This window comes from Carassius carassius, chromosome 24, assembly GCF_963082965.1.
Source record: "Carassius carassius chromosome 24, fCarCar2.1, whole genome shotgun sequence".
Classification (NCBI taxonomy): Eukaryota; Metazoa; Chordata; class Actinopteri; order Cypriniformes; family Cyprinidae; genus Carassius; species Carassius carassius.
In genome coordinates, this window is record NC_081778.1 from 5,568,819 (window position 1) to 5,590,233 (window position 21,415).

The 21,415-nt window shown below is 36.5% G+C and overlaps 1 protein-coding gene across 2 annotated transcripts in view; it reads right to left on the reverse strand.

Moving 5' to 3' along the window:
• LOC132102734 (glutamate receptor ionotropic, kainate 2-like) overlaps window positions 1–20,925 on the reverse strand; it is a 285,887-nt gene extending 264,962 nt beyond the window's left edge. Inside the window, exons 1-2 of one of the 2 annotated variants that reach the window (XM_059507361.1) lie at window positions 20,863–20,925; window positions 18,285–18,626 (exon numbers count right to left, since the gene is read on the reverse strand). In XM_059507361.1, the coding sequence (XP_059363344.1) occupies window positions 18,285–18,411 (127 nt within the window). In that variant the 5' untranslated portion in view covers window positions 18,412–18,626; window positions 20,863–20,925. Of the gene's footprint in view, window positions 1–18,284; window positions 18,931–20,862 lie in introns of those variants that run through there. The other variant, XM_059507362.1, reaches the window with a different exon arrangement.
• Between the last annotated feature and the right edge of the window lie 490 nt (window positions 20,926–21,415).

Below are 21,415 nucleotides of genomic sequence, written 5' to 3' on the forward strand. Positions count from 1 at the left end.
GTTCTGTCATCTCGCCTGCTCTTTTTTTCCCTTCTTTCACCTTCTTGCTTGCCGTCAGCTCTGTCTCTCATCAGAGGTGAGAATTGTAATGTCTTTCATCTTAACCTCATGGGAGGAAATGGCCAGCTTCTCTTCTCATTGACAGAGCAGACATTATCGTCTTTTGAAAGCAAAGGTCAAGTGCTAATTTCTGTGCTAATGTACTTAATGTTTTCTGGCATCCATTATTAAGAGGTTCAGGATTAGAACGTGAAAGGGAATGAGACAAGTTGGTCATAATTAAAGCAAATTTGAGCAGCTGAAGAAAATGATAGAAGACCAGAAGAACAGAGGGAGAGCTGTAGAAATAATAAGATTATTGACTGACCATGCCGTTGGAACTGACATCAACATCTGTTTTGGAATTTTAATAGGCCTTAATGCTGGAAACAGGATGTTGGAGCACACAAAATTAGAATCATGCAGCATATGCATCAGTCAAAAGCATGACAACACAACAAAATACGACCAAAACCATAGTGTCTTGGAAACTGAATGCACCAAGTCCAGCCCAGCTTTTTTTTTTGATAAGCCCTTTTATTTAAATGTATCCCTCAGTATGGTTAAAGAATGACCGACTTTAAAACACAGAAGAAATTTCTTCAACATAAGAAATAAAGTCTGGAATGACATTATGGTGGGTAAACTATTTTTCATTTTGAATGAGCAATTTCTATAATTCAGCGCCTAAAGAAACTGAATACAAATAAAAACTTTGGAGCTGACGACACTGCAGACAAAGAAACAACTGCAAATAAGTAGAAGAGAGAAAACACTTGGTCGAGTAAGTAATGGACAGACTGTGATTTACAATCTGCTGAAAGGTTTATTTACGTTGTTTTTTGAGGACAGAAATTCAAGCTCAATGCCCAGATAAAAGAGAAAATAAAATTAATGTGGAAAGGAGTTCTGAGTAAAATATAATTTTAAGAATAAATGGATGAAAGGTAGACAAAGTTGTGCTTGTTGTTACTTACGTGGATGCATGTGTACTGTCCTTGAGATTATTTTTGTGTGTTTTCTGAACCTGAAAAGAAAGCTGTTTGCATTGTGTTCATGCTTTGTCCTTTTTTTTTTTGCCTCATGCAACTGGGTAGGAGTAATTTCATTTAGCTATGCTTGGGTTTTCAGCATTGATCTGTTAGCCGAGTGAATCCGACTGGTCAAGAGTGTGGCCGAATAGGAATTTCTACCTGATGAGCAGAAAGAAGGACAACTATGCACTTCACACTCACTTATTGGCTTTTGCCACAAACATCCCATATGAATTCACATAAAGACTGCAATTGAGTCTTTATTATTATTTATCAAGTAAAAGACCGATCAGCACAAATCAACACAAATAGAAATGTTGGAGGGAATGTGAAGAGCTTTTGGAAGCCAATTCAGGCGTGTATGTATGAGCTTAATTTTTGAAATTGAGACATTATTATTCTCTTATGCACAAAAACATCTTGTTTCTATTAACAATTGTCTGTTTTTGCAGTAATAGCACATCGTCCATAGAAACTAGATGTTTTTTGTGCATAAGAGAATAATAATGTCTCAATTTCAGCACATTATTTCAGCACATTTAGCTGGTCAAACTAAAGACAGTGTTTTTATCCTGAGATACAGCATGCAAAAGTGCAACAATTATTCAGTGAACTCACCCAATGCTTTACATTTGTATGGAACAATTAAAATGGTTATGCTTAAAAAAATAAAATAAATAAATAAATAAAAAGGTACTGGACTGAGGTATAAATCTCTCCTATGCCTTTCCCTTTGTACTAGGGGTGTAATGGTTCACAAAATTCACGGTTCGGTTCGATACGATACACTGGTGTCACGGTTCGGTTCGGTATGGTTCGGTACGTTTTAGATACAGCAAAAAGAAAAAATTGGCAGATTGGCAGAAAAATCAATTTCCTTGATTTTTAAAAAATGTTTTATTTATTAAAACTAACAAAGTATGTTTTTTTTTTTTTTTACATTGAACAATGATGGAGCTATTCTTTACCCATCTTCTATGGTGTTTTCTTAGCAGCATACTGTATAAAACAAAAACAGCTCCTTATTAAAAAAAATTTAAAATGTTATATTATTGTAGTAGTTATGAACAAATACAAAGATGTAACTTTTTATATGGAACTCTATAACTCTTTATATTGAGTGTGTTTTTACTCAATTGGTTCTTTATAGGGCTTATGTTTTTTGGAACAAAGCAGGAATTACGGTCTGTCTGAAATTGGCTCGTGAAGGAATATTGTAACGGGGCTCAATTACATTAAGCATGTTCTAAAAACCTACGTTTTCCACTACAGAGTAAGGTGCTCGCTCACTCAGTACGCGCTGAAGGCTCGTTGCAAAATGGCTAATGCATTTAACAGACCAGAAATAGAAGATCCTCCAATAACCAACAGGTCTGGTGTTTGGGTGCACTTTGGATTCCCTGTAAGCTATAATGGTGATGATAGAATGAATGGTAAATAGTAAGGTCTCATATCCGCGGCTATAACGTAAATGTAGCCTACCAATCGCCGTGGTGATGTCTTTTGCCCTGTTTGAATCCGTTGGAAATGTCTGTCTAAATGCTGCGGGGATAGTTTGATGCGTGTATGTTTCTCCTTTTTTTCGTCTTTTCCCAGATACTGACACACTAAGGTGATGTCGGCGTAAATGAGTTGACATGTTTCAAGTATTCCTGCTGGTGTTTTTTTTCTGTATTCCCGCTGGTGTACCCTAGATGCGACATATCGTTGTTTTTTTTATCCACCACTCTCTTGCCATCACCATTATAGCTTACAGGGAATCCAAAGTGCACCCAAACACCAGACCTGTTGGTTATTGGAGGATCTTCTATTTCTGGTCTGTTAAACGCATTGGCCATTTTGCAACGAGCCTTCAGCGCGTATTACTGAGTGAGCAAGCGCCTGACTGAGTAGCCTAACATAAACATATAAGTTGGTGTTTTTTTCTTCTTCGGGGGTCTCAGGGGCGTTGCCTCTTACGTCGTTTGGGTTATTGGGCTACCTTGTTGAACGCATATCATTATATTTCACAATTTTTTTTATTTTCCAAATATAATTAGCCTAATTAGTCCAACAAACCGTTCGGTCCATAATGCGTACTGCGTACCAAACCGAAAGCCTCGTACCGAACGGTTCAATACGAATACGCGTATCGTCACACCTCTACTTTGTACTGATTGAAATTTTTATTTTATTTTATTTTTTTTTATTTTTTTTACAGTGGATATGCTTATGAAAACGAAACATTTCATCCGACCTGTTATGCATATTTCTCAGAATTTGTTGTCAGTTGACTTGTTTACTCTGTTCCTCATCAATACAGAATTTATTTTAACATTTAGCTTCTGTACATTTACTACTGAACATGACAACAGTAATTTGTCAAATGATGATCAAACAATGGAGAAGAACATTTATTATTATTATTATCAAATATTAATTCATGCCCTAGTCACATTTTCTTGGTTAAACATTGCTTACACTATAAGAAAAAAAAAAAAAAATTTTTTATATATATATATATATAAATAAATGAAGCTCATCAAGAGAATGCCAAGAATGTGCAAAGCAGTAATCAAAGCAAAAGGTGGCTACTCTGAAGAACCTAGAATATGACATATTTTCAGTTGTTTCACACTTTTTTGTTATGTATATAATTCCATATATAATTCCACATGTGTTAATTCATAGTGTTGATGCCTTCAGTGTGAATCTACAATTTTCATAGTCATGAAAATAAAGAAAACTCTTTGAAAGAGAAGGTGTGTCCAAACTTTTGGTCTACTGTATATATATATATATATATATATATATATATATATATATATATATATATTTAAACATTTTTTTTTATTTCTTAACTTTACCTGTTGGTGTTGCTATTGGACAGTATTTCTTTAAAAAAAGCCAAGTGATTTATACACTTTTTAATCATATATTTTGTAATATTAGAAATATTCTTTCTCATCTAATAATTTGATGAGGCAATGCCTCCCTTGCCTCCTTGTATGAAATGCCTCTGCAAGGCAAATATCCAGATGTGTGTGTAAATTAGCACACCTTTTAAGAGCCTGAACCTGATTTGCATAATTCCTTCTGTGTTGCCAAAACAACACAGTCTATCAGCGGGCAGTTCGTAATTATTGAATTCGCCTCATAATGTGGCAATGTGATTCTTAATGAAGGCTACTCCCATACACAGCTAAACACTTGACAGATTCTTCCAGTCATGCCGCAAATGCCTCTGTTAGTTGAATTATGTAGCAGGTATCATCACCCATGTAATAAAGAGCTGTGAAAGATCCCAATAGCTGTGACATGTGCGTAATATCATGTAACACTCATTTACCAACAGAAAGAGTTTAAAGATCAGCTGTCAGGAGGGGAGAACTCAATGTACTCCCATATCCTTCAATACTAACGAACAAATTACATTAAGGTATAGTACAGGAAACATCTAGAAGGTAAAAAAAAAAGGCTGCCAAAGGCCTTTGTCAAAAAATACAGATTACACATCACAACAGTCGCCTAAAGTCACGATTCAATCACACATTTCAGTTCAGTCCGTTATTGTGGTTTCATAAAACCCAAAATATCTGATCATCCTCCATAAAGTTATTTTTATTTACATCTCATACCTTTTGTAAACACTTTTGTATCATGAGGTCTGTTACCAGCCCACCTGTTCAAAAATTACAGTATGTCTATGAAATGGTTAAGCAACGAGAATTGTTCGGCCTGATGGTGGAAAAATGGCTTTGGATAGATTCTGAAGCATAAAATACGTACATATTGATAACATACAAAACATAAACATTATTATGCATATACAGCTAAAGAAACATAAATATTTACAAATCTTTTATGTCACTACAGTTTTAAAGTGTATTCCTGTTTATCATTTTGTATTCCTTTTATATGAGTTGTCAGTAGAAGTCACACAGAAAAGATGAAATGTTATAGTTTCATATCAAGTAAATGAGTAAACTGCATTTAAGAAATGAATGAATACAATATAATGATACACCAGTAAGAATGATTTAGCATGGCACACGATTGTCTATTTTTATGGTGGCTTTGTATTATAACACCGCTGTCTTGACAACATTCATTCATCACTAGATAACCTGCAGTCTATCAATATTTATCTCTATTGCTCTACATTGATTTTTTGCCATGTATTCATTTAAAGTTAAGAAAACAAACACCTATGACAAATAGTTTAGCTCTATGAAGTGATTTTTTATTTTCTAATCTCAATTTAAGGCTGTTTGGTCTGCCAAGAGCACCACATAAAACAGAATCCACATCACATTAAACAGAATCTGAATTTAAGTTGTATCACAGTCAAGATGAATCGTTACAATCGTAGCATTAAAATATATAGCAGACTCAATATCCTATTACTGGCTACAGATCTGTTGAGATTTTCAAACATCCACTCTGCTGAATTCCCTGAAGTATACAGCACTTATTTACGTTCCCCAACATTTTTCAACTGCACACATAATCTGAGACACTCGAGATTCTCTGTTAAACAGCACACTCTCTAGTCGAGAAAGTACTGAGCTATCGGAGTCCCCAAAGTCTCTCCAAGCATTTTAGAATTATGTTTAATTTAAGGGGAAACATCCTTTATTTATCTCTCTCTCTCTCTCTCTCTCTTTCTGTATCTTTCTCTAGCTCTAACTGTCTTTCTCTATCAAGTCTCGCTCCTCTAAAGTCTTCTCCTCCAAAGGCCTGATGAAGCCTGACTGTGACATCTGGGGAAATCAAAACAAAGAGTCCTATGGTAAAAGAACACACTTACACACACACACACACACACACACACACACAAATGTGCACACACGTGAAAGCACACTGCTTTCAATCCGTGATTCCTCTCAACCCAACCCTGAATGCTCGAGGAGTCATATTGAGTTCTCTTTCTCCCAGGCTGATAGCATTCTCTGCGGGCTTCCAGAGAAACTAGATTACAGCATTTAACGAGAAAACTGTAAAATTGTTTTGACAAGAATCTGGTGGAGACATGCACACACAAAAGTGAGTGTTTAAAAATATATACATAAATACTTGATTGGCAAAATGCCAAAAACATACTTATAGATTCAATTCACATAAATACTAGTGGCAATAAACCACAAACAACTTATAATCCTTTTTAAACAAAATATGATTACAGGGGCAGATTATCGATTGTATCACACTGAAGATTATATTGCATTACAAAAACAGTTCTTTTTTTGATGCAGTAAACCTTGCATTTGCAATGCAAAGCATCCATATAATAGCAAAAATAAAACAGTTTAAAGATTGATTGGAGCAAGCTAAGAAGCATTTGTTGTATCAGCTTCATTTTAGTTTCCAGGATGTCAAAACAGAAAGATTTCAAACAATAAGACAACCAATCAGATTTGAGTTTACTAGGCAGATTGAAAGTAAATTCCAGTTTTGCCTGCAATTCACATCAGATGGGACTAAAGGCTAATCACAACAATCTAGTAAAATGCTTTCAAACACATGGAAGAGAGCACACAAAGTGCTACTTATGTCTGTATTTCTTGCCTTTTCTAGAGCTTGACATCATAGATCAACATCCATTTCCATTGTGTAGAAAAGAGTAGTGTGAACATTCATCAAAACTTCTACGTTAGTGTTCCACAGGAGATCAGTTTGGAACAACATGAGGAATATACATATATTCAACTAATTTCTATAAATACAATTTCCCATATGCACACAAACTACCATGTACCACAGCAAACCTCACATGCACACACACTCATGACCTTTCTAAATGCCTGTATGATGAAAATGGTCTGGAATCTCTCATGGAAGTGCTTACACTACGCTTGACCTATCGACATTCGGCAAGTGAAATTTCCGCAGAGTGTGACCTGATAGTCAGGGCACAAAGGCAGATGGTTTACGTCAGATCTACGTTTGCCACAAGGCCTGTGAGAGAAGAACATCTCAAATTCTGAGCTGTTCAAAAAAATTGAAGTGTCTCTTTTAGCCTCTCCGTCTGTGATTCCATCCTTCCCTTCCTGTTGTTTTCAGATCTTTGTCGAAAATGTCAGCTTTAATAAGCACCCTGATTTGCTCCCATCTGCTGGTGAATGTGATGATTCTGTTTGGGCTGTAGGGTACTGGACATGCTATTGATTTTGGGGTGAGGGGGAGAATGATGTAAACAAAGAAAGGATTAAAGATCTTCTCTCCACTAAAATGGGGCTGATGATCAGCCGGGGGATCTGTGGACATCTTTCAGAACCAGCTCTCATTTACTCTGACCTGGAAACCAAAGGATGATGTAACTGACTGTGTTATTACATAGTTGCTACATAGTAACATATCACAAAGGAACAACGCCGACCAAAAAACTTGGTTAAAAAGACCTACAGTAATGCTAGTTTTGAGAACAGAACAGAATTACTGCCATAATGCGATGACTTTGATGCCCGGCAGAAGATATTTAAAAACAAACTAAACACATTGAAAAAAATTTTACTTCAGAACAACAGAAAAAATAAAGAAAAAGACAAAACTCTCAAATAAAATATTTACATTGAATCAATCTTTAAATTTTATTTTGATATAAAATAAAATTACATATTGTATTAATCATATCATTTATCTTAAAGACCATACTAGATATATGTTCTTAATACATGTAATGGAGCCGACGAAACAAGAGACGTGCAGATCCATTTGCAAAGCACAAACACAGACAGGGTTGAAACACCAGCGAACTGGCATGGTACAGGCAAAACACAAGAGCAGTCCAATAAACAGGCATGGATTGATTGACGGTGAACAGTTTCCAACAGGTAATACTGGAAAATGACCACTAGGTTAGAGACGGGTTTCAAATTGTTTCAAAGCCTTGGCACATTTGCTTCGACTGTTTCAGTGTTTCATGAAGCCTCACTCTGCCCACCACTATACGAAATAGCAAGACAAGAAAGGGTAATCCGAAAACACAGGCAAGAATCTGAACACAGGAAAACATGCAAGGCAAGACTATCACTAAACCAAGAAAACTGGACCTGGCTCTATAGAGTGCTATCACCAGCAGAGTTATAAACGCAGACAATACTCAGCGACTTGAGCAAGATCGGGATGGGTGTTATATAGTGTGTGTAATAGTTTTCAGGTGAGCATGTGATTGGTTACAGCTGTGTGCAATCAGTGCAATGGATGATTGGAAATGTAATACAGAGTATATTGTAACAGTCTGTGTAGTGGGGAGTCCATGTAGTGAGCGGGTGACCTATGGTGGTGAGTGAACGGAAGTTCATAAAACAGATTTGTGACAATACATAAGCAAAGAATTTTATTTAAATAATATTTTTGGCTTCTTACAACTTACAAATGTTACCTTAAACAAAAGCTAAATTAACCATAATATATAATCTTTGTATTTTTAATTTAGTTAATTTACTATAAATAAAGACTTAAAAGTACATAAATGCCCATTGTAATGTTTTTTTTTAAATATATTATATATTTTCTGTTATCTACAAAAAAGCTAGCCAATATGTGTTTTGAGCATCAGTTCTCTGGGTCTAATGAAAATACTGTTTTTTTTTAAACAAACTAAGGTGAAAAAATGCACTTCAGATAAATGATAGTCATGTAACTTTTTCAGTGTATATAAAGAAAATAATGATTAGCAATCAGTTAATACATAATACAACTTTACTCAGTTTTGGATATTCGACTGTGTACACTCTAGCAACTGCAGTGAATAGGGAACATCAGTGATTCCTACAAACGAGGTGGAGTTGGTGTAAATACCACACATTCATCATTCCCTTCATGTGTCAAATCTCAGTTTAAAAGACTGTTTGAAACTTCTTCAAAAAAAAGTGGCCAACAAGTGTCAAAAAAGGTACTGGCATGCACCTCATGCCTCCAGAGAACTGCTAACATTCTAAACGCAGATCCTACATTTAATATGACATTTCAGATTGGATTTATAGCATATCAGCAGAAATTCCCAAGACTACCTAGTCAGAGTGAAAGAACGACTTTCCGATATCTAGCCCTTTGGCTTTGCATCCATACTGATTTCTTGGAGCAGATTTTAAATCATGTTTCTGTAGTGAACACAGGCCTGAGTGTACATACCCTACAGTGAGATTATTCAAATTTATCAAGATGAATTATTGACTCAATCATAGAACACTGTGGGTCTGTTTGTGATTCTGACCGCTTCTTATGCAAAGAACATTCTTCAAAATGCACATCAAGTTTTGCGTTCATTACAGAAACACACACACAAAAAAAGGAATTCCAATGATTCAATCCCATCAATCTAAGGGTGAAGTCTTATGTTAGAATATGCTATGCATATCTTCCTGCATATTCAGTGTTTTAATATTTCCGTCTTTGTGTTCCTAGTCTTAACAGATCAGTGTATTTGACCAAATTTACATTTCAGAGCTCTATTTGCTTATCAACTTGCTGATATCATACCAAAGTCTCAATAAGGCAAGTCCACTGTGCAGTCATATACTTCCCCATTATTTACAGTCATGCAAGCAAAGTTCCTTTTCTGTGTTAATAGGGAAAGACTAATTTCTCTAACACTACTGGCCAGAAATAGTATCTTTGGTTAATTTCACACACATCTAAATTGTTGTCTAGTTAATATTCATACACGTGTGATTTTGTTTTTGTTTTATATTTTAAATGGCCTTGAGCTTAGAAAATATTCCACATATAAATCTTTCCCTGGTCAGCCACACATACACACTCACAGATATGCGACATGAGCCTCTTCATAACCCAGGAACAGAAAATTTTTACCCACAGATAGAGATCTTCAACTCAGCCAAGCTGAGAACGAAATATTGTGAACTGAAATGGAATTACCATTTGCTTCATCGCCTGCAACTCTGCCTCTAAAGCAATTCCAATGCAACTCCTGCTGTGGAGCCAGCCGGTCTAGTACTTGCTGTGTTGCAGTTGCCCCTATCTTAACTAATTCTTTTTATCTAATTTAAGAATGAACATTTTATTTTATTTTTTGTATTTACCACTAGTCCCTCCCAAGTTACTGCTCCACAGTAAAACATGACACATTCATCTAATAATGTAACATGCTACAAACAAGCCACCTCTGGTGAAAAAGAAGGGTGCTTAATGGTACTGAATGTGCACTTAGTATTTCAAATCTTAAAATAAAAATAAAAATAAAACTGTACTTGCAAATAATATATTATTGAGATAAAAGGCCACTCAAGAGTACTTACAGAGAGTACACATTCATGAGTACACTGTCTTGACACAGTTTTTAGAGACACAAGATTTTTAAAGAGTGAACTTCGTAATTTATTTTTACAAATAAAAGTTTTACTTCAAAGTACATTTTAAATCATTGTGTTAGAAGAAAACTTGTGCTGACTAATATACCAAAGCAGATGTAAAGAACTTTATTACATCGTAGTGTGTTATTCAGTATTAAACATCATTTATTTTAAATGTACTAAATTGCACCTTCATCATGTGTAATTACAAATATTCAAATAGTATGTATTTTACGTAAAATGTGGTTCTGCAAAACGTACCCTAGATTACATTTACTTACATTTGCACGGACACTAAAACGTACAATACTGACATATGAACAAGTTTATAGACTCACAAATGAATCCTAATGAATATTGAAATCCCTGCATTAACATTTGTATAACAGACCAGGCTGTAAATACATGACAAGTTTCAATACAACTGACTTTAGAGTATTTCTAGTTCACCATAAATTCTTATTCAGCAGTACACTTAAACCATATTTCAAAATCTACAGAAGTAATTACCAATTTACAAATAAAGATATACTTGGGTCCTACTTCAGTATATGTTTTTTTTGTTTCAAATATGTTTTAATACAAATTAAATCTATAACAGATTTTACTTTAATTGCAATTAACAATTAAATGAACCATTATATTCAGATCACACTTAGGTATATTATTTTTAAAACATATTTCCATAATAAATAATTTTTATATATATATATATATATATATATATATATATATATATATATATATATATATATGCTAAAGTGCACTTTTTCACAAGGAACAAACCAACAAGTATTACAAGAACCGAACAATTCTTGAATTACTGTATGTGCATCAGTAAATCTGCATTAACTCTTTTGCTCCTGTTCGGTAATCCTCCAATAGGGCTGCAGAACCTTCAGTTATCTCAGAGCCAAGAAAAAGCACTTTAATATTCATCATATTCAAACATGTCCTGCACTTCCAGTGCTTTTGTGCTGCCCATCCTCTTAAACTATATTTTGGTCTCATCAAATGGTGCAGCTTACCTCCTATTTATACGGCTGATCGTCCTGCAGTTTCATTGGCCGATTCCACACCTGCAGTAATTCTCTGCCGTGAGACCGCCAGTGCAAATTGCAACTGCTCCAGATTTATATCCCTGTGGCACATCCTCGGGTCCATCACTTTACACACTGTACAAAACTAATCTGTTATCATCTAACATGTATTATTTATGTTTACTGAGCAAAGTCTAGAAACTGACCCAAGGAAGTCTCAAAGATTAGGAAAACAAGGCTATGTTTCCACCTCATAATGCTACTAAAATAAAATATTCTGACCTTATTTTATACACATATGAAGATTTGCTAGACAGTTAGCTTTGTTGTTTGGCAAATAAAACTTTTAACCCCAATCACTGCCACTTTTTACAGCATCCAACATGGCTACATTAAAAGGTGGTGGGGGGAGTTGTACTCAAGTCCGAGACCATATCTTTATAGTGTTGGTTTTGTCATGGACTCAGCAGCCTTTGGACTCTAGACTCAATATTTTCAGTCTTGACTGGGATTCAACACTTTTTCAAAAGGTACACATTTGTGCCATATTAACCCATAAAGGATGCATATAAGTCCCTAACGTACATATTAGTACCTAAATGGTCCATATTTGTACCTTTTGAATGAGCTAAACTTAACTACAACACTGGTTAGCATTTTGTTTGGTGGGACTGTATAAACAATTCTGAAGTTTTTTTGTGGAAGTTCATTTTAGAAAATCACATTTGGGGTGTAGAAAAAAAATTCAACATGTTTAGCTGTCTTTCTATAATTTAGTTGGAGAAGCTTCCTAAAGAGAATCTCTGGTGCTGTATCCGTTTCAGGGGTTTTGAAGTAGACGTGTTGTGTCGGTTAAGGTAGCTGTTGGAAGTTTACATGACTAAAATGAGGTCAGTTCAGACTAGGTGTGTAGAAGAACAGTAAAGAGATTTTAAAATGCAGCTGCAAACTGAATTCCAGAGCAGGTAATGTGTATCAGTGGCTACAGGATGAGTATTATCAACATTACTCAAAGAGCTTTGCTTTGCTCTGTTTCTGAAGAAAGAAAAAAAAAAGATGGCTTATTGAGGTTTACTGACTGCCAAGAGAGAATAATAACTGACAACTATGAAATAAGTGCTTGTTGAGCAGGTTTTAAATGAGAGAAGCTGTTTGGTCGTGCCTTGAAGCATGGCAAACCTTTGTGTGCGCTATGATCACTGATCCAGAGAAAGATCAGAACAACTGAATAACTCAAGAGAGTAAAATGGATTCACGTGGGTTGATGATAGTGATTAAATCTAGGTTTTGTTTTTGTTCAATAAGTGGTCTAGTGGAGAGTAAAAACGAGTGGAAACAAGAGGCAATACATGGCCAATGCCTCAAAGTCCAGCTTATACGAGGATGGAAGTACAGACACAAGGGCTTCAAGGATACCAAAGGTAAATAGAATTGGAGCCACTGCTGCTTGCAGAGACACTATAACATTAAGCTCTACCCAGGGACAAACCTGTAGTTTGGCAAATAGAAACAGTATGAGGACACAATGGGGATTGAGGGAAAGGATTGTAATAGGTGCAATATAACTGGAAGACTTTGGTGGTTGTGAGCATTGTGCATCATTCAGGGGATGAAAGACATATCCAAGCTCATTGATACGCAATTAGGTAAATTTTAGGTCAAGACGCGATATTGTAATGCATTACTTCTAAAAAATAATTTCCCCAAAACTGGTTGCTTCTTCCATGCATTTCAACACTTTCAAGGTAAAATGTCTCATGAGTAATTAAAACTATACTGCATTTGAAAATAATGTATTACTTACTTAAACCCTATCCTAAACCTAATTGGATAGTGTTAACAAAAACAAATGTGAGACTGCAACACATAATCATGCAGTTTTAGCTCGCTTCTACAAGTCTTTGAGCTCTTTTAGTGTGACTGGTGTTTCACTGGACTGTTTTAATTATTTTATAATGTGAGAAAAGGCATATGGAGCTGGTTATGTGATGCAAACATAAAAATGTATTCGCTTAGAAATCAACAATATGGTAAAAGTGTTTTGAGGTCAAAACATAATGTCATGCAAAAAACATGTAAAAAATAAGTCTCTATTAATTATCCGCCATATAATTATAATTTGTGTTAAAAGGAATAAAGGTTGTTGGGTTTTTTACTGCCTCTAGTGTTCGTTTCAGCTGGAAAACCCAGCGAATTGTATTGTATGTGAAGGTATGTTTTTGGAGTTTTGAAAAATGCAGACAGAGGTACATGTTTCCAATTAGCCCATGATGAGGAATACTGTCATCATCACAACACATGCATATAAAGGTGCATATAAAGGTGTACAAGGTGGAAAGGAGGCAGTAGGAAGCTTTGAGGGTACAGTGCTTGACTCTAAAACATCTAAAGCAAAGTCTATTCTGTCAAATTCATCTAAAAAGCTCTGTGGGAGGGTAAAAATGGTTTTAACTGAAGTGAACTGGACTACCATCACTCTGCTGTGTAGTAGTTTACAGGAAAAATGATGTGGGCTGTGCTTTGGCGGCCCACTGGACAGAAACCATAACACTAATTATTTGTTATTGCTGGAGAAACTCCAAACTCCTGGTAGTGGAAGCGATAAGTACTCCATAGCCTGGCTCCCCTCATGTTGCTAATGGCAAACAAAAAATACACAAAACAAGGTAACAAAAAACTGTGGTTCGATTAAAAATCTCTATCAGCAGATATACATTTTTGCAGAGGATTCCCTAAACTCTGGAATAACCTACCTAACATTGTTCGGGAGGCAGACACACTCTTGCAGTTTAAATCTAGATTAAAGACCCATGTCTTTAACCTGGCATACACATAACACACTAATATGCTTTTAATATCCAAATCCGTTAAAGGATTTTTAGGCTGCATTAATTAGGTAAACCGGAACCGGAAACACTTCCCATAACACCCTATGTACTTGCTACATCATTAGAAGAATGGCATCTATGCTAATATTTGTCTGTTTCTCTCTTGTTCCGAGGTCACCGTGGCCACCAGATCCAGTCTGTGTCCAGATCAGAGGGTCACTGCAGTCACCCGGATCCAGTACGTATCCAGACCAGATGCTGGATCAGCACCTAGAAAGGACCTCTACATCCCTGAAAGACAGCAGAGACCAGGACAACTAGAGCCCCAGATACAGATCCCCTGTAAAGACCTTGTCTCAGATGACCACGAGGACAAGACCACAGGAAACAGATGATTCTTCTGCACAATCTGACTTTGCTGCAGCCTGGAATTGAACTACTGGTTTCGTCTGGTCAGAGGAGAACTGGCCCCCCAACTGAGCGTGGTTTCTCCATTCTGTCACCGATGGAGTTTCGGTTCCTTGCCGCTGTCGCCTCTGGCTTGCTCAGTTGGGGACACTTCATCTACAGCGATATCGTTGACTTGTTTGCAAATAAATGCACAGACACTATTTAAACTGAACAGAGATGACATCACTAAATTCAATGATGAACTGCCTTTAACTATCATTTTGCATTATTGACACTGTTTTCCTAATGAATGTTGTTCAGTTGCTTTGACGCAATGTATTTTGTTTAAAGCGCTATATAAATAAAGGTGACTTTGACTTTGGGGGGGGGGGGGGGGTAGGACTAACATGGAAATTACTCTTCTTACTCATCAGTTTACAGTACTCATCAGTACTCATCATTTGGATGTGTTTGGAAATGTTTTGCAGATCTGTTTGCTGTTGTAGAGGCATTATCCTTAAGAATACTGGCAATGACACATAAAAAGATAAACTAGTTTAAATAAAAAATATTGCATAGTTCCGGATAAAGATGCATTTGTGTTGTATTTTCTTTTGTTAAAAAGTTTTTGTTTTGATAATGGGGTTGAACTGAAAATGGAAATGGATTTACATATTATAATATTCTGCATGCAGCAGATGTATGAGCACTTTAAGACATTTTAGCTCTTTTTTCCTTGCACTCCTAACAAAGTAGGGAGAAGGACTTTTCATGTCTTGATAGCCTGGCTGTGCTCATTAAGAATGTGCCCTGGTGAATTGTGTTGTTTTTGACCAGACAGCTCTTTGTTTTGATTATGTTTATGTTGTATTATGACCTGATCAGCTCTCTCTGTGGAACATCATTGTTAATATTTGCTAAAGAGATAATTGTTAAAGGCAATGCAGCTCTGTCTCTGCTGCATTTCTTCTCTCAGATGCAACTCAATTAAGCTGAAAAATGCATTGTATGTATTGTTAAGAATACACAAAGTGTGAATAATTTTAAATGTGATATATATATATACATATATAAAACATCATTATAGACTTTCTCACTTCTATTAGACATTAGACATATTAGACATTAGAAGTTTATTGTGATTGCAAACGCAAAGATGTAATGTCTCCAAATAAAAGAGAGAAAAAAAACTCATATGAGTCAGGACATTAAGAGCTAATTAGCCTTCCCTCATTTCCTCAAAAAAAAAAAAAAAAGCAAGAGCATAAAAACCAAATTATATACATACTACACTGAAATAGTGGTAACCTATAAATTATTTGGATTAATTAGTTTTACTAATGTCAGAAATGTTACTTGACATCACTGAGCTCACCTAAATACATGAATTATACCAACTAAATTCATTTTATGCAATAAATCAAGTATAAAATGGCTCTTTACAATAACAATTACAAGTTAACACTTTTTACAGTGTACATGTTCTTCTTAGAAATGTTATTATTTAACTAAAATGCATTTCCATTTAAAATTCTGAGTGTAAATGTATCAAATGATTTGAAATAAAAGCAGTATTTGTTATAAATAAATATAAAACGTGTATCCAGACGTGGAGAGAATTGTGTGTGAGAGTGAGAGAAGGGCAGCTGAAATCACAGAGGACGGTGGGACAGTGGCTGAGAGCCAGATGTTTTCACAGACAGCTGCTTCCTAATGTAGGGATGGAGAATGTGATGACACATACAAAGGACAGTAGCACTCGTTCAGTTTTCCCTTCTCCCTATCATCCAACATTGTGTATTTTCTCTGTACAAAAAGAGGAGACCTCAATTGTCCTACCTACATGGCTGTGGATATGATATAATAACGCAGAGGACGCAGATAGATAAACCTGTGCCACTTACACACCCACAAGAATACTTTCCACCAGAACTAGGAAGAAATGCAATCTACCGTACTATTTTTATGCACTCACACACACAGACACACACACACACACACACACCATCCAAGCGCTCAGCAGTGGATATCAGTGTATAATGAGAAAAAAACAACATGAACAATAACCGCAATAATAAGTGTAACATATATGTGCATCTCTGCCAGTTAAAATCACTGTTACTATTTTTAACAATCCCATGGCAAATAAATGTCTAATTAAATGAAAAAGTGGACGATAATATACGATTTTAGAGAAGGCATTTTCTTTGCAATATTTAAAAACATGCAAACATTTTGCAGTTATATATTTGCAACTTTTTTCAAATACACACAGGCTGCTTTCTTCAAATGCGTTCTAACAATTAAAGCGCAAAAGCTGTGAATGTTTGTTTGCAGGCTTCATATAATTCCCTTGTGGCACGAAGCGTACTTACCCATTCCGCTAATTGCAAACCATGCACAGTGTAATGATAAACTAAATTTGGAAAATCTCTCCATTATGTTACATTAGTTCCACAGTTTAAGGCAGCATCTGAGGAAATCAGTTAAGGAAACAGGACTTGAAGGCAAAATTTTGCTGGTGTGTGTGATTATGTGATGCGTTTTCAGTTTGTGCTGGTGTCCTGGAGTGAGAAAAACAGCTTATTACATCATATAATTAAATGAAGCCCTGGGCTATGCAATGGGAATCCCTGAGGTGCATTTGACATCATTTGAGTGTATTGATTGAGACTGGAATAGGAGCACATCAGACAGGCCTCACCCCAGAGAGCAACAGCTTTGATACTAGTCTACTGAAGACTTTTTTATTTTGGACATTTCCTCTCGCAGGGAAATGTCCTCTTTCATTGTTGACCATAATAAGACTGAAGCGAACATGTTCGCTCCTATTAAAACTACAAATCTATAAAAAAAAAACGGGAGGTGAAGCTGGTGATGCTGAGCTTGGATGGCCTTCCTCAAAGCATTCATTAAATGGTTGCTAATAGCAACATGCAAGAGAACATCTATGCAGTGAAAGCACTAAATCGTGTCTAACTTTTTCTGTGATGTCTAAAATATTAATCATAGAAAATGTCACGACAGTACAATGCAAAACTGTATTTATCAAATAGTAAGTATCATCTGCACTGAAAGTCAAAAGAAAAATAGTAAGCTAAATTGGTAAGGTATGTATTTACTGGTTTTATTCTAGTCAAAAATCTGAATTAAAATCACTGATATATTACCAATATGTTGCCAATTTTTACAATTTGTGACTTTTAGTCTAACCTGAACAATAGAATAGAATAGAATAGAATAGAATTTATCCTCTTAGGCAAGAACGGAACAAAATATGTCATTGCAATACCTCACAGCCTCATGAAAGATTCAGAAACGATATGAAACAAGATAAGATGCAACAACAAGAGAAGATGCAATATGCAACGTATTGTATTCAGTGTTTGGACGGGGGTTTGCGTCACAACCTGTACCCAACTTTTGCATGTGTGATTGAGGCTCAGAAAGTTCTGTGTTTGGAAAAGTAGCGTTCTCTACAAATCCTTTTAAAGACTTTTAATTCTTTTAAGTGGGATGTTTAGGTAAGATGGCATATTTCATTCAACATCCAAGCTTTAGATGAAATGCACACAGAGCGGCAGCATTTAAACAGCAAGAGCTTCGCGGCGAAAACGGAAAAAGGCGCCCTGTAAATGTGTTTTAAAAGGCTCTTACCGAATCTTAACACATGTGGCATCCCGTGAGAATATCCCACACACAGTAAGAGCAGCAACAGCCCAAGCCATCTCTGATGAGTTACCAGAGGAGAGCACATCTTCATGATGCCTGCGATACACTGCATGTCATTCCACTGGATGGATCGTAAGATTCCCACTTATTTCTGCTTTGGATGTGTTTTTGTCAGCGATGTGATCACGGCATGGTCACTGAGACAGAAGAGGACACTCCGTATCAGCGATGCTCCGCATGTCCGTCTCACTGCGCAAAGGAGCAACCTTCCGCCCGGGCGTCCATGTTAGAGATGGGAAATCCTGGAGAAATCCATGTACGGGTGGCCTGAAAGAGCGGAGCAATACGAGAATGAGTGATGCGAGCTAGTGTAGCAGATAACTTGACATGCAGAAGGCAGGAGCGGCAGCGATGAGCGCGGGTTGCTCATGTACTGCACTGCTGCACTCACACTGACGTCGCGCCGAGAGCAACGCGAGCGCCACACTGACCACTCACAACATCCATTTCCTACTCTAACATGCTTCACATCTCAAAGAGAATGCTGCTCATGGATGTAACATCTCTGTTCATGGACAACATGTTCACTTGATGCTTGAGGCGCAGCCGTTTGTCCGTGAGCTCTCTGATGTGCCCGCAGCCAACTGTCTCGAGATTTTATTTTTAATTTTTTTCACATAGTTTGAGAAACAAATGATTACAGTTGGATCAGACGAAACCCTACAGCGCACGTGCTTTCGTGCAAATGTTGAAATGAAATCAATTTTTTTTACATATCTCGTAAACTGCGATTACTTTGCAAATAATAGACTGATAATAACAAATAGCAAATGTTGTTGTTGTTGATTATGTTTTTTTTTTTTTTTTTGGAGAGGGGGGGGGGTGTCATTAATGCACACAGGCTAGCTACAATAAAATTAAATATAACTTGCTATTGTTCACTGTTGTTGATCAGTATTCGGAAAGGTGATCCCATGTAATTTTTCATGATTTATTATTTGTATCACGATGTTTTTCATGCATATAACAATAACTAAACAACGACTGAAACCTAATTGTTTTCCATGGTAAATATATGTGATGACATGACAGAAAGTAACAGTTCTGTGACCTCGTGTGTGTGTGTGTGTGTCTGTGTGTGTGTGTGTGTGTGTGTGTGTGTGTGTGTGTGTGTGTGTGTGTGTGTGTGTGTGTGTGCATGTGCGTGCGTGCGTGCAAGTTTTTCTACTGTTTTATTTTTCCACAAAAACTGAACTACCAACGCTATCTCCGACAAACTTGCTACACACACACACACACACACACACACACACACACACACACGAGGTCACAGAACTGTTACTTTCTGTCATGTCATATACATACATATATGACGACTGCTCTTTGAGGTCTGGGGGCCTTTAAAACCAGGAAAGAGCCTAATGAGGACGAGCCCTTTTTCAACTTAAATTTAAAAGACCTCGATTGTGCCCCTATTTTCAAAGTAGGCTTAAGATGTGCACTAGAATAGACTGCCTTGAGCTCAAGGCAGCGCTGGTTGCTTTCAGCACCACGGACAGCGACGGCAGCGGCTCCTCAATCCACTCTACTGTATTTCATCAGTATCCACATTCACGTCGCTTTGTACGGAATCAGCTGACATCCCCTCACAGCTGCAGACACACACTCTTTTATCCTTTCAGATAGACTATTAAGAGGTTGTTTTGTTCCAAGAAATGTCCGAGTATTGTATACAGGCCAAACCAATAAAATGCAAACGTAATGAATTCACCTTATGTGTCAATTTAAGAGGTGTTTTCTATGATTTTAATTTTCTGCAAAATACGGAAAGAATAATTAATTAATCTTTTATGTTTAGGAAAATAGTAAAACACAGTGTGTGTTTTCACACCAGATGATGATCTGCTAACTAATAACTCTGACAACTCATACAGTATGAAACGTCATGTTTGCTGTGTATAGTCTAAGGATATACGTTATTTTACCCATAGTTTTGCTTTCGGATTTCTTTCACTTCTGCGTTATAGGCTATGTTTTCATCTGCTCAAACATTCAGAAGATCGTTGTTAAAGTCTGAAATGAAACGTCTCTCCATAAGTGATGGTTACCACAAAAGTCATTCAAGTGATGATAAAAGACTCATCAACAGAAGTCACACTATTTCCTGGCAAGGGCATATTGAATAACTTGGTGCTTCTTTCAACCTCTCAACAGACGTAACGTGCATGTGGATTCAGAAGGGGGGGGGGGGGGGGGGGTCGGTGCAGATTTTGCAGTCGAACCCGGGGTCTCAATATGTTTTATTAACTTACAAATCATCATAACCCTATTTGTAATTACGGTGGACGAGAGGGGGGGGGGGAAAGGTGCCACAACCACAAACCGTTTTTTTTTTTTTGTTAAAAAATAAGCACATGCAACTGTCACATCAGATCAACTGTTCCGTCCCAGCTGTGAAATTTAAGATGGACTTTAGTCGTTTCAGCGTCTAAATTAGATAACAATTTTAAATCAACGTAAGGGCCGCTAAAAATGTGGTGACGGTGAAGATAAATGCCCTTACCTCGGTTGTTGAGAGCAGCTCAAGCTGATGAAGTGTGAGTACAGTGGGAGCTGTAGTTCATGTGTTCAGATGGAGGAGCCGGCTCGCTCGGCTCTGTGGAGGAGACACGCCTCCTGTCGGACGAACACAAGTCCCCGCTTAAAGACACAGCTTGCGCTGCGCTAGAATTCAAAATAAACCTGTTTAATCGATGTATGCTTGGAGTATATCATTTATAGAGCCATTTCAAATTAATCGCGTGCAGTAAGTAATTGGAGACGGGCGGAAGAAATTATTCTTATTCTCAAAAAGACTTTAAAGACGTGAGCTATGTGTTGGAAAAGCTGCTATATTGTATTGGCATTTTACTAACATTACGGATGGAAATTAGGTGACTTTATATTTTACTATACCGAACTGAATTGAGGTAGCCTATAAAAATAAAGTTAGAGTGTTAATTTATTAGTATGTATTATATAATAACATAAGATTGTGTTAAACCACAACTAAAATATTGCCATAAAACGCTACGACGTAGTCTGCATAAAAGATGGGCTCACAAAGGGAATTATGG